This window comes from Macrobrachium nipponense, chromosome 5, assembly GCF_015104395.2.
Source record: "Macrobrachium nipponense isolate FS-2020 chromosome 5, ASM1510439v2, whole genome shotgun sequence".
Taxonomy (NCBI): Eukaryota; Metazoa; Arthropoda; class Malacostraca; order Decapoda; family Palaemonidae; genus Macrobrachium; species Macrobrachium nipponense.
In genome coordinates this window covers 91,394,555-91,409,027 of record NC_061107.1, presented here as the reverse complement: position 1 = coordinate 91,409,027, position 14,473 = coordinate 91,394,555, and the positions used below count along the sequence as shown (strand labels likewise).

The following is a 14,473-nucleotide window of genomic DNA, read 5'->3' as shown; positions in this document are numbered from 1 at the left end:
TGATACATTTGGTGGTATTCAAAGATTCATTTAAATCATATTCATGTTGTAGAAAATTGAGACACCTCTCTCTCTCTCTCTCTCTCTCTCCTTCGATTATCTTTTCTGCTGTGAAGTCCTCTGCTTAATCTCCCCGTATCTCTCTCTCTCTCTCTCTCCCGTATTTAACTCTATTTCCCCAGTGTTCTTTAGAAACTCTAAATGGAGACAATTCTTCACATTCATTTTGAAAGGTTGCTTGAAAATTAATGTCCTTGTGGTTAATGGACAGTGTTTCTTCTTATCACTCCTTCGTTACTCGTTTTGCATTAGATTTTCATATTCATCACCAACCCCAAGGCCCCCTCCCCCCTTTCTCTCTCTCTCTCTCTCTCTCTCTCTCTTCTCTCTCTCTCTCTCTCTCAAGCTGACATGTGTGCGTCCCCAGGGCGAGAAGGGACTGATATAGGCCTGTTTTCTCAAAAACACGGAGTGTGTCTGTTTTGTTGACTTGAGCACGGAATGATCAGTTCTCTACTCAAACGGAAGTCTCTCTTATTATAGAGCAAGCGAGCCCCAACATGACAATACTCAACAGCAGGTATTCTAATCAGGCATCTGTTCAATGCCAAGCAAGGAAAGGTAAGAAGTACGAGGGGGTTGTCGAGAAAAAGAAAAGGAGGTAACGAAAGTAGGGATAAGCGAAATGAGGTTTCTCCCCAAGGAAAACCTGTCTTGATAATTTGTCCGAAAAGGTGAAAAAGTGATCCTAGTGTCGGATATTTTAGTGTAGACAAACCGCTAACATGTGATTTATTAGACAGGCAAAACATCCGCCAAACTACAAAGGGAAAAATGATGTATAACCAGGTAAGTTACTGCATATACATTGTATTCATGGCAGACTTATTGAAGCCATGCCAATGATTTTACCGACTCCCTACTCCATAGTAAAAAAGATATTTAAATTTCAAAGTGGGTAACTTGTCTTTATCGCCTGTTTCGATGAGATAGCTTGCTTGTAATGCATCGGATTTTTAACATTTTTTCAGAGTGCGACTAGTTATTAAAGTCAAGAAACCCCATTTTATATTATCTTGTTCACGTATATTCTTTCATTTAGCATTACAAACCACACATGCTGTTGTCTTTTTTGCTCCTTTTGGAAACTAGAAGGGAAAAATCATCTTTTTCGCTGCTTTTCAACGAAATAGAAAACCACAGGAGAACACTGCAGTGTCTGAAGACTCATTTTTCAAGTCTGGTTCACTTTGAAAAGAACCCGTTTCTTTCCGTCCACACATTTCTCGTCTCTGTCACTCACTGAATTGAATTGAGTATAGAATTTAGGCCGAAGGCCAAGCACTTAGATCTATGAGGTCATTCAGCGCTGAAATGGAAAGGTGTAAAAGTAGGAAAACTTCGCAATTGAATCAAATGTAAGGAGAGTGTGGAAAGTAAGATGAAGAAAGAGAATATGAAAGGAGGTACAGTAAGGAGAACAAAAGTGGTTGCAGCTAGGGCCCGAAGGCACGCTGCAAAGAACCTTAAGTAATGCCTACAGTGCACCGCATCAGGTCCACTGACGGCACTACCCCGTAACGGGGACAATTTGCATCAGTAATAGGTTTCAAAGGTGTAACAGGAGGCAAACCTCAAAGCAGTTGCACTATGAATCAACTGTTAGGAGAGGATGGAAAATAAGATGGAAGGAAGACAATATGAAAGGAGGTACGGTCAAAGGAACAAAAGGGGTTGCAGCTAAGGGCCGAAGGTACGCTGCAAAGATCTTAAGTAATGCCTACAGTGCACCGTTTTAGGTACACTGACGGTATTATTCCCTACGGGATGCTTGCCTTGGAAGAGCTGCTGTACTTCTGTCCATTATGGAGTCAGAATTGCAAGGTGTACTCTATCTGCTAATTAGTGGTTTTGGTTCAGATGCAATGCAATATTTTCGAAGGAAAAGTCTCTTTCCTGCCCTCGAAATAACCCGAGCGTCCTTGTTTGTTTGTTGTTTTTTTTATTTAGCCACCATATGACATATCAAAAATAGAAATTTTAACGTTAAACTAACTGGCCCTTTTTTTATGTAACCTCAAGATCCAAAGATGAGCAAAATAATTATAAATCACTTTAATCGTTGATATTTTATATATGTATATATGTATACATATTATATGTAAATACACTCACACGCATATATATATATATATATATATATATATATATATATATATATATATATATATAATATACATATACACACACACGCACACACACATATATATATATTATATATAATATATATATATATATATATATATATATATATATATATATATATATATACACGTATACATGTTTCTTTTTTTAGCTGCGCATTAAATGGCACCATTTAAATCTATGCAGACCCGAAAGTAGAATTAGTTTTTTTTTTCTTTTTCCACATTAGGTTGCAAAAATTCCCTCATAAGTACTCAGTGCCTCGCAGTGTCTCCCGTAAAGATACGAACAAAGGATTAAGTTACCCCCGAAGTGAACCTGAAAAAGCAGTGACTGAACAAGCAGAGGACTGACTGACTGCTTGTTCCTAAAACCGGTCTGTAGGAGCTGCTGTTCCTCTCCTTTTTTGGGGTAGCGGTGTGAGAGGTCGTTCGGGAACAATGCTGAAGACGAGCTAAAAGAAGCAGAAGATGGAGAGGATGGGAAGTGTAGGAAAAGACGGGTCATCTTTGCTGTCATCTTCAGTTATCATTTTTACTTATGTAACCTTTCTGGCTTTTTGGTTTGCCTCTCTCGCCGCAACAACTTTCGTAACGGCATCTCTCTCTCTCTCTCTCTCTCTCTCTCTCTCTCTCTCTCTCTCTCTCTCACATTTTATTCTCCGTTTGAATGAAACCTGTTCCTTAACTACAGCGTTCTTTTTCTTGTTAAAGAACAATAATAAGTGCTGCGGCATATACCGTCTATGATAATGATAATTAATAATGCAGTATCTTATGAAGATAATAATGAGACCAAATTAATGTTTTCATGATAGTGTTCGCAGCGAAAAGAGCTGGGGGTACAAGAGTAGTTGTTATAAACACAGGATTGGCAGTCATACTATACGTGGTAAAACAGTCAGGTGACCTCTTCATTCAAGGATAACTCCAAATCCACTGTGATGATGCCGAGGACACTTTTTCAAATCACTTTCTTAATCGCTTTAATATTTATTGCGCTGTTGACGTTATAGTTACAGGAAACAACCACAAAATTGATATATAACGCAAATTTATGGAAAGATGGATGCTCAGATTCCTGGAAGCATGGATTGTTTCTGTTCTCCCCCCCCCCCCCTCTCTCTCTCTCTCTCTCTCTCTCCTCATCTCTCTCTCTCTCTCTCTCTCTCTCTCTACACACACATATAGATATATATACATATATCTATATATACTATATATAATACTATGTATAATTATATATATATTATATACATATATATATATATATCAATATATATGTACACAATATACGTGTGTTTGTGTGTGTAAATATGTACATGTATGTATTTCCTCCAAGCTCCTCAGAAGCTGGCTTTCGGAAAACCTTTTTAGAAGATCTTGCCAACTCTAGCTCTTCTCCACCCTGACTGCGACACACTACAGTCGATTTGAAGTCTTAAAAGTGGTGTCACTCTGGTTGCTCCATCGAGGTTTAACTCAGCGCCTTTCTCTAAAAGAATCATAAACAGCCACTCGCGTTGTTCAACAAAGAAGAAAAAAAAACTTGCAGTGAAGTGCGACTTTTCCCGCCATGCTCTGCACGTTGTAAACAAATGACGTACGTAGGCGGCTGGCTTCAATTAGTCTGGGTAAGCAGAAGTTGGTCACGGCCTTTGTGGAAAGTGAAAAGTAGCACATGGGCTACAATATCCTACACATCTTAATAGGGAAAGAAAGAGACCGTTATACTTTGTTGAACAAATCTAATGAACATTATTTGAAGTTAGTTCCTTATTTGTACCCTTGTTTTCTCCGCTTTTCGTCTACAAACTTGCAGCTGAGACAGTTTTTTTTTTGCCACTGAATGGAACACAGCGAGCTGCAGGTAACTTGAAGAATCAGGGGCCATCTCTTCACTCATTTTGAATTCGGAGTCTCTCTCTTCTCCTTCGACTAAATCCTGATGGAACGGATAGTTAGAAACCACCTTTAGGGCAACAAAGGAGAGGCTCTATCAATAGCTATATATGCATACGCACACACACACATATATATATGGTATATGTAATATATATATATATATATATATATATATATATATATATATATATATATATATATATATATAAATATATATATATATAATATATATATATATATATATATATAAATATATATATATATATATATATATATATTTATATATCTTATATATATATATATAATATATATATATATATATAAATATATATATATAGTATATATATATATATATATATATATATATATATATATATATATATCTATATATATGTATTTAGTAACAAGTCCTCATTGAAACTGGATGGTATCAGGCGAGATAATCATTCCGCTTGTTGCCATCCAATTTCTATGAGCTCCTGTTATTAATTGAATCAATGCACAGAACAATTGTGTAAGTGATAAAGTTAATATATATATATATATATATATTTATATATATATATATATATATTATATATATATATATATATATATATAATATGACAGGGATTCATTCGGTCGCGGTTTTGCTCTGAGGAAGAGGAATATAATCTTTTTTCATAAATAGGCTCCAACAGTCTATTGTCCATCCTATCTGTGGTCGTTAATGCAATTTTAAGTTTCTGAACTCTGAAATAACATTTAATTCCGCAAACATGTTCAGAATTAGGATATTCTATTCAGGAACCTCCTGATATTTCAAATAAATGGCGCCTGGAATCCCTGAAGAATAGAAAGTATTTACACAACTTCACCTTTTCTATAGAAGAGAGAGAGAGAGAGAGAGAGAGAGAGAGAGAGAGAGAGAGAGAGAGAGAGAGAGAAATTATTTACACAACTCCTTTTCTATAGAACAGAGAGAGAAAGAGAAAATATTCTTTGAGATGGGAGTATGCTGGAACACACTGAGAGCATAAAAAGATAACTAGAAAACAGACAGATGGACATAATCACAATCCTCGTAGACATTCTCCTTCCTGTGTCTTTCTATATTGTATTCTGTAGAATGTCGTATAATTTTTTATTTGCTTTTTAATTCTGCTGGTGATAAGGTCACTGCTGCATGGGTGCATAGCTTAAAAAAGTGGCAATGGACATAACTTTTAAATGACGATAAATCTGTCTCTTTTCTTGACTCAATGCCTCGTCCTTTCCGTCTAAATCACTTCCAACTCGGGAGAATTTCACGACTGGAATTGTGACCAGAGTAGGCTCAACTATTTCCGGTGAGTTGCAATCCTTAATGAATACTGCCACTACTACTTTATTATTATTATTATTATTATTATTATTATTATTATTATTATTATTATTATTATTATTATTATTATTATTATTATTATTATTATTATTATTAGAAGTGGTAGTCATGGCAATCTATTTGAAATGGATTTTTACTAGAATAAACTTGACCTCTGACTTTGCAAATTTGTTTACATTCTTAATCTCAAACGATGGGCTATCATACAACCAAAATAATTGTTATAAAAACATTCCTAATCGTCTATTCTGACAGATTTCTTTCCTCGTGATGTAGTTACAAAATACTCTAATTCAAGATTACCTGTAAAAAATATTGAGGGTATTATTTTACTTCTAATAAACCTTGATTATTACAGCTTAGCGATACGAGGACAATGGAGGAGGGTAAGGTGCACTACGACAACGATTCGTACGTCGAGATAGAGGGAGAGACCGCAGTTCCACCTAGCGACGAGCCAAAAGAGGCAGGTGATCGTCGTCAGGTGCCCGGTGACTGGGTCAGGCACGAAAGCGTTCCTCTTCTGTTTGCTGTAAGTTTTCCTAATGCTCGTTGTTCTTGGACTAGGAGAGCCAGAGGTAAGCTATGCAATGTCTTTCTAAGGGAAGGAAGAGAGAGAGAGAGAGAGAGAGAGAGAGAGAGAGAGAGAGAGAGAGAGAGAGAGTATCTGTCCGATTAACGTTAATACTCTCTAGTGGCAAATATTCTTCGATACAGAACAGATATGCAATGTCATTCATTAGAAAGAGAGAGAGAGAGAGAGAGAGAGAGAGAGAGAGAGAGAGAGAGAGAGAGAGAGAGAGAGAGAGAGTTTCTGTCTTAATAACTTTTATTACACCAGCAGCAAAGTTCCCTCGATAATGAGCTGATTTAAGACCTAAATACAAGCAAATATTTGCCACCTGTTTAATTCTACCTTGTTGGCCTGGTCGGTAACTTCACTTGAGTTCTGATTTCTGTTCCGTGTGCTGGTTCGAATCCACGAGAGGACGAAATTATTATCAAATAAAAAATTCCCCTTCGGTTAACATCTATGGAAATATATTAACTCCGAGGTAGAGCGCATTGGATATTAAAGGACATTTGTAGCTTAATGCATGTATATGGATCACGGTGATGTGATGACAATTTATAATTAAAGCAAGTAACGACAAAGATAAAATCATGATCAAATCTTTCATCTCATAACTTGTCATGGGAGAAACTTGGTCTTGATGAAGGTAATTTATAACGAAATGGTGCGTTCTTCGTATCACAAGACTTCCCAGTTGTCTGATTGTTCAGACATCAACACAATCGAACAAAATTACTTATAAGGTTTTAACACTTTCGAATTAGCTAATAAAATAAAATAAAATAAATTCAAATTCAATCATTTAGTCTATCGTTCTTTTGACTTTGAAAGATAACAATGTATTATTTACATTGGCATAAAAATATTGGCCATCTGAGCCTTCAGAACAGGTGGCTGGGATTCAGTTGTAAAGACCTGAAAAACCAGTGGGTATCTGTTTCCTGTTGGAGACTTGTTTATCTTTCCAAACAGGCAATTCACGCTGGCAACATCGAGGAAGTCGAGAGGATTTTAGACGAAAACGGAGATTCCATCAGCCTATCCTCCTATGGCGGATTAACTCCCTTGCATGCAGCGTGCCACATGCAGCATTTAGATGTACTGAGGCTGTTAATGGCTCGAGGAGCGAAGGTTAGTAAATTTCTCGCAATATTTGACATGAGAATGATCCACCAGTATATAGAAATAGTAAAAGAAAAAAATTACAAACAGAGGTATATATATATATATATATATATATATATATATATATATATATATATATATATATATATATATATAATATATATAATATATATATATATATATATATATATATATATGTGTGTGTGTATATATATACATACATACATATATATATATATATATATATATATATATATATATATATATATATATTGAATATGTAACTGATACATTCCAATCATATTAAATAATCTTCAAACCTCCCAAGGTGACTTTTTAAGCACTGGTTTAAAAATGGGTGTATCTTCCTGATGCCGTCTTTGTCCAACCCCCCCCCACCCACCCCCCTTTTTTTTTTTTTGCTCTCAGAAGCAACATGGAAACGGAAGGTATTTCATCAAAATCTATTTTGAATTGATTAAGAATCCTGCAGTACCTCAAATAACTTCCCTAACACTGCTTCAGATCGCCACACGTGCGAACGTTCCAGCAATATAAAGAAACATTTGCGCGAGCGATTTTTTGCCTTACAGCAAAAAGTTGTTCTTTTGAGAGTAATGAAACAAACATTATCTGAATGGAGTGATTAGTCTGAACGCTGAATTATCAGTCTTGATATAGCCGGAGTAGCCGTGTTGCCAATCTTGTTATTTTTTTTCCCAGAACATTTAGGAGAAAAGTTGTCGATACTTTGTGGGCCTGTTGTGCAGAAATTTACAGCATCTCAGAATATGAATGATACTTTCAAAATTTTCCATTATTTGAAAAACCATAAATTATAGACGTTACACTGATCATAGCATCTCAGTGTCCTACAGTGTTCTACATCCTGGGTATACCGTATTTTCATATCATGAATTTATTACCTTTATAACAGGTACATACTCACGACAGCCTATGAATGATATCTCCAAATTTCTATTAGTTTCCTTTTAATTTGAAAAACCGTAAATTATAGACGTTACACTGATCATGGTATCTCAGTGTCCTACAGTGTTGTACATCCTGGGTATACCGTATTTACATATCATGAATTATTATCTTTGCAACAGGTACATACTCACGACAGCCTGGGTAATTTTGCGCTTCATGTCGCTGTGAGAGAGAAATGGTATGATGGCGTGAGAGAGCTCCTCCAGCACGGAGCCTCCCCTGACAAGCTGAATCAACCTCCCAGTGGCGTCACTGGCGTTGTAAAGGAAAATTCACTGCACGTTGCTGTTAGAATGGGTGACAAAGTCTCTACTAACCTCATGTTAAAGCATCAGCCTGATCTCATTGTTAGAGATGGCAACAACCAAACTGTTTTTCACTTGGCTGCTTCCAGAAGAGATCTCTCTGTCCTGAGGGAGTTGTTAGCTGATAGTAATTTACCAAAATATATGAAATATCTAGAAAAATTCGATGGTCAAGGTATCTATCACGCAGTCTTTGCAGGCGACAATGGTTTACACAACGAGAGTGCTATTCTACGAGTGATTCAGTGCATTTATACCTTTCATGAAAATGTCAACCAGACTGATGGATCTGGAGAAACGCCACTGATAACAGCTTGCCGCAGTGGCCTTTCCCACGTTGTCAAATTCTTACTTGATAACGGAGCTGACCCGGCTAAAGTTACTCATGCGGGCGAGTCTGCGTTGCATGCTGTATGTAAAACAGGCTGTTCTACGACACTTCGTCATTTGTTCAACACTGGTCGTGTTGGTCATCTTATCTCTTCGACAGACAACATCGGCTGCCATCCTTTCTACTATGCAGTTGAAACACCTTCAGTTGATTGCTGTAAAGTTCTCCTGGAACATGGAGAGCGCTTGACAAATGTAGATAGAAATGATATATCCAATATGACACTTGTCATCGACAAATTGCCAAATGCTATGCAGCTCCTGAGAGACCTTTTTGATGCGGGAATTAAGCTGTCGAAGAAGCCTCAGCATGACCCAGCCTTTAGCATTACTTTTGACTATTCAGTTCTCATGTCACTAGAAAAAGAGAAGATCCAATGCTCCATTGTTTCCGACTTGTCTGGTACAGCCGTGGAACCCCTCATTAAGCACCCACTAATTGAGAGTTTCTTGTACATCAAATGGTGCCGCATAAGAAGAGTCTTTTATACAAATGTTATTCAATACTTCTTGTACCTTTTACTCCACACGTCATTTGTTATGATGTCATTTGGACCAAAACCAAGAGACTGGACGGAATCCCCGAGCACTTTTCTGTTTTTTCAAATTTCTCACTTGATTTTACTACTTATTATAGCTGGACCTGGAATTGTTGTGACTCTTGCTAACTATAAGAAGTATCTGACTCAGTGGGAAACCTATACAAGACTTACAGCCTTGGTGAGCTCTGCAATTGTTGTCTGTGTAGTTCGTACAAAAAACCAAGATGACGTTACCAATCCTCCAGTAACTGGAAATGCTGAATTATCATTTGAAAGATTGGTTGCTAGTATGTCAGTAGTTCTGGGATGGGTGGAACTCATGATGTTGCTGGGACGTTTCCCAACATTAGGCGCTTACATTCTGATGTTCACTAAAGTTGGAAAATCAGTCTGCAAGTTCTTACTTGCCTTTCTGAGTCTCCTTCTTGGGTTCTCCCTTGGGTTCCATATCCTCTTTCAAAGGCTGCCCATATTTGCAGACTACAATCGCAGCTTTGTGAAGACACTTATGATGATGACAGGAGAGATAGCTTACAGTGAGTTTATCGACAAAGAGGGAACTCCATTTAATGCCTACTCTCTGCTTTTCCTGAGCATTTTTCTCTTCATGACAACTATCATCATGTCGAACCTCCTCATTGGTTTAGCTGTGAATGACATTCCGGACCTGAAGAGACAGGGAAAGATAAAGAGGTTAGTGAAGCAAGCTTCCTACCTCATGGCTTTTGAGAAGCTCCTTTCATTCACCTACAGAATCAAGTTCTTCCCAAGAAAATTGCAATCACTGTTGGCTTCTCGGCTAAGCATTAAACCTGCCCTTATTGTTCTGCCCAACAAAGAATTTAAAAAGAACAAATACATGAGAACTATTCCAGATGAGAACATCAGAGAAGCTATAACTCTTGGTAGCTGCGAGAGTCCAGAGGACTTTCCAACTGATGCAGACGAGGACATAGGTGACCGTCTGAAGTTCTTCCAGATAAGATACTCTAGTGATCGTAGGACTCAAAAGGTCAATTTCAAAGATATTTCCGAAACATGCAATGAGATCAAGAAACAGTTGGAGCAAGTGGAGAGGAAGACCAATAACCATCTGACACAATTAGCGATACAGCTTCAGCAACAGGTTCAGCAAAACCAGAACTTGTATAACTATCTAACACAGAAAGGGTTCAAATAAGTTACTTCAAAACTACTTGGTGAGTTGCATGTTATATTTCAAAGGTTATGGGCGGGAATTTTTCTTATAATCCTGTTATTGCAAGCAACTTATTGTAAGACATGGTTCTCAGCCCAGAACCTAGTGGCCCTAATATCTTTATTGTATTAAATGTAATGAATTAAACTGTATTCCTTGTACTTTAGAAAGGTTATCATTAAGTAGATGTCGTTTATAACTTTCCAGAAGTACCCTGGTACAATGAACGCCCACTCTACAATTATTATATACATACATTGCTCACACATAGCTAATGAAATTAATCTGTCTAATTCACTTGAATAAATCATAGATATTCAGATGTATGCGCAAATGTGCCAAGACACACCGAGAAACCATCCCAAATAAACATATGTATGTATACACACATTATATATATATTATATATATATATATATATATATATATATATATATATATATATAAACATATATATATATATATTTAAACATGCGAGATTTTCAACAAAAGACCTTTATCCCTCCTGTTCATTAAACATTGTTTCTGGAAATGCAATATCTTATATGTGTTGCCATTTCTGTTTGCACTGTACATTTTCATGCAGTTCACTCAGATGGAAAATGTCATAAAAAGAATACTTACTACGAACTGAATCAGTTTTAGGTCACTGCCATTAATACATTCGGTATATACTGGAAAATGTTTTGTTGTAGCATAGCTGCGCACAAAGTGTTACTTGAAATTCTCTACACGCAATAATTAGAATATAAATCTAACTTTAGTGAATTTGAAATTCTCTATACGCAATAATTAAAAGATAAATCTAACTTTTAGTGAATTTGAAATTCTCTATACGCAATAATTAAAAGATAAGTCTAATTTTTAATGATACTCTATTTTGCAGGAAAGATTTTGAGATGGAGCTGCTAGCCCAAAACTCTTGCCTCCATGAGTGATCAGAGGTTTGCATACAAGTAAATCTGACACTCCTAGTCAGCCACTACCAAATAGCAGTGTCAAGGAAAGAAGTCAGATAAAAAGTAAATTTTATTCCAGTGTGCTACAGCTGCTGGCAAACCAGATGCATAGCTATTCTTTCAGGCGGTTAAAAACAGCATTATAAATTTCTTATGTCAATGGTAATTTGGTATGGAGGTGTATGTTATGATAGTCAAACGCCATCTATTTGAATGTTACAAAAAAAAGTAGGGGTTAAACTTTATTCAATTTTTCTGGCCTATTTTATCTGTCAAGGTACAGTTAGGCTACTGTACCAATATACCCAAGTAACAATTATAGAATGTCACTGATTGGTGATTCTAAATTGAACCAGGAGATAGAAATGGAGAAAATTATGGAGAAGGAGATGAATGGAGATTCATAAACTTGGTGAATGCAACGTATTACTGAATGAAACTGAGGAAAATGGAACTGTGTGATTAGATAGCTCGAGCTAGTGAAGCAGAGTAGGCTGTAGGTAAAACGAAGGGGAGGAGACAAAAAAAAAAAAAATCGGGAACAAAGAAAGAATTTAGAAAAAAAAGCAAATGAAATTGTGAAATCAGAAAAGGCACAAGTGATTTAAAGGGGGAAAGCCAAAATAATAATAAGTAGAGCGAAGGCAGAAATGAAAGAGGATTTTTAAAGTACAAGTAATAGTACTAGAGAAAACTAGATAAAATGCATGCGATATTGCCTTCATAGTAATAGAAAGACAGAACCTGAAAACACTCCACATTACAAACGTTCTGGTTACATGCATCTTGCATGGCATAGACATTATCGAGAGATAGTTGAATGTATTTAAAAAAAACTAAAAACCCTTGATTATCTAAAGTGAGAAGGAAGAGCTGATGTCAAAACAAAAAGACAAAGAGGAGGAACCATAAAAAAATTGATTGATGTGATCCAAATCCTTGGTAAAGAATTAGGAGACGCGTCGATTCATAGCATATCTAATATTGTCAAGTGCCTATAGTATGGATAAAATGTATTCGTGATACATCTCGGTGAAGAAATAGAGATCTAATGATAAGGCAACTACAAGGTAGTGGTGTTAACATATTTGTGATAATAGTATGTTTTAGCCAACTGTTTTCCAATGCAAGGGGTACGGTGTTTGCTTTACCTAAGTAGTTTGGCCCAAGTGGGATTTCAGGAGAATAATAAACAAACGTTCAGTTATATCAAGAGAGTCCAGAGAGGGCAGAACGCATGACAAATGGAAATAAAGCAGAGCTGATGCCGTGCAACACATTTGGAGGAAATTACGTTAAAACAAAGGCAATAACAACAATGAAACTAGCTGCAAGTTATAGACGTCTTGAGAAAAAGACTGGAAAGAGTCAGGAAATAGATGTGAGGGAGAGAGTAATGGAGACTTAAGAGATTAAAAAGGAGGCTTACCTTCAGAAGAGAGACGACTATCGATGTTTACAATGAAAACAATCTCCTTCAAAAAAAGTAAGAAGTGGTATGGAAAAGTGGCGTGATAAACTCACTTTGATGTCTGAACCATTTTATAAAGGAGTGAAAATAATATCAAAAATAGCCTAGTAAGAACCGTAGATTAGAAGCTGAGGACAAGTAGAAGTAGGATGTGGAACGGGATATACAATAACTAGGATTTTTAAAGGAAGATAAAAAGGTCTAGAACCTCTGGTGATTACACATTCGGCGAGCGTAAAGATGACCGTGTTTATTTGCATAACTAAAAAATGATATTGAATATGCGCGGCTACTTTCATTACGGATTACCTTTAAATAAGTTTCTATGTATATACAATAATTACAAAATAGAGAAACTATGTACATGACAGTGAATACGTGTGTCTACTTTAATGACCAACTGCTTTGAAGAAACTTCTATGTAAATAAAAAGATTATTTTTTGATAAAGAAACAGAAAGAGAGAGAGAGAGAGAAAAAAAAAGAAAGAGAGAGAAAATAAAAGAGGAATTAGGCAAATCCTTTAGGAGTCTTATCTTATTTCCAGACAATTTGGTGTAATTCGCTGTACAAAATTGACTGACACAATAACTAACTTGCCTTAAATATATCTTTACATATGTGTATGAATTTAAACGTTGTTTAGTATCACTTCCTTCACATTGTCACTTCTCATGAACCTATATGTATTTACTGCCTGTTGAATAAACAAGAGAAGTATTATAGATTGCAATTCAATTTTGTATGCTCACTGATATGAATAAAATAGGTATAATCACAAAATTGTTTTGTACAGAATTCCTAGGGGCATGGGCGTAAGAAACCACTGATGTATTTTAGTCGGTAAGCTAAACAACAAAAACATTGTTGTGCAATACCCATGGCATGGAAAAGTTCAGATACCATAAGAAACTACTCATTACCATCCATATGTTTGAAAAAGTAAATAATGAGAATTTTTCTCTTATCAAACTGAAATGTACAAAAGACGAAGTAAGTCTGTATCGTTGCATGCAATATCTAACTTGTTCTCTCTTTTTTTTTCTTTTTTTTTGGTGGCGGTGGGTGGGGAAGTGGAGTTATGTCATATAAAAAAATAAATTAATAATTACCTAATAACAACAGGGTCACACTTGAGAAAAAAGTCGGAATTAAAGATTATAAGAAAACTGTAGATAGTGAAAAAAATTACTTTTAGGAAAATTCGAGACATGAATGACGTTTTGTATTCCGACGCACCTCATCAGGAAGAAGATCGAATGATGAAGTATTATTAAGAATACACGTTGTAGGAAAGGAATTAAGTTGAAACAAACAAGTATATGCATATATGTGTGTGGTTACAGGCGCTTCACTGTACGTCCTGATTTTTTGGTTCCCAGGTTCGCGCTCGGGAGCCGGTGAAATGATTATCAACCAAAAATTCCCTTTCAGTTAACATATAT

The 14,473-nt window shown here is 36.0% G+C and overlaps 1 protein-coding gene across 4 annotated transcripts in view; it reads left to right on the top strand.

Annotated features, from left to right (window-relative positions):
* The window catches only part of LOC135215509 (transient receptor potential channel pyrexia-like), a 34,051-nt gene extending 20,535 nt beyond the window's left edge, over positions 1-13,516 (top strand). For 3 of the 4 annotated variants that reach the window (XM_064250314.1, XM_064250312.1, XM_064250317.1), the window contains 3 exons: positions 5,831-6,004; positions 7,019-7,177; positions 8,284-10,769. In XM_064250314.1, coding sequence (XP_064106384.1) covers positions 5,831-6,004; positions 7,019-7,177; positions 8,284-10,581 — 2,631 coding nt within the window. In that variant the 3' untranslated portion in view covers positions 10,582-10,769. Of the gene's footprint in view, positions 1-5,830; positions 6,005-7,018; positions 7,178-8,283; positions 10,770-11,485 lie in introns of those variants that run through there. The other variant, XM_064250313.1, reaches the window with a different exon arrangement.
* Positions 13,517-14,473: the final 957 nt, after the last annotated feature.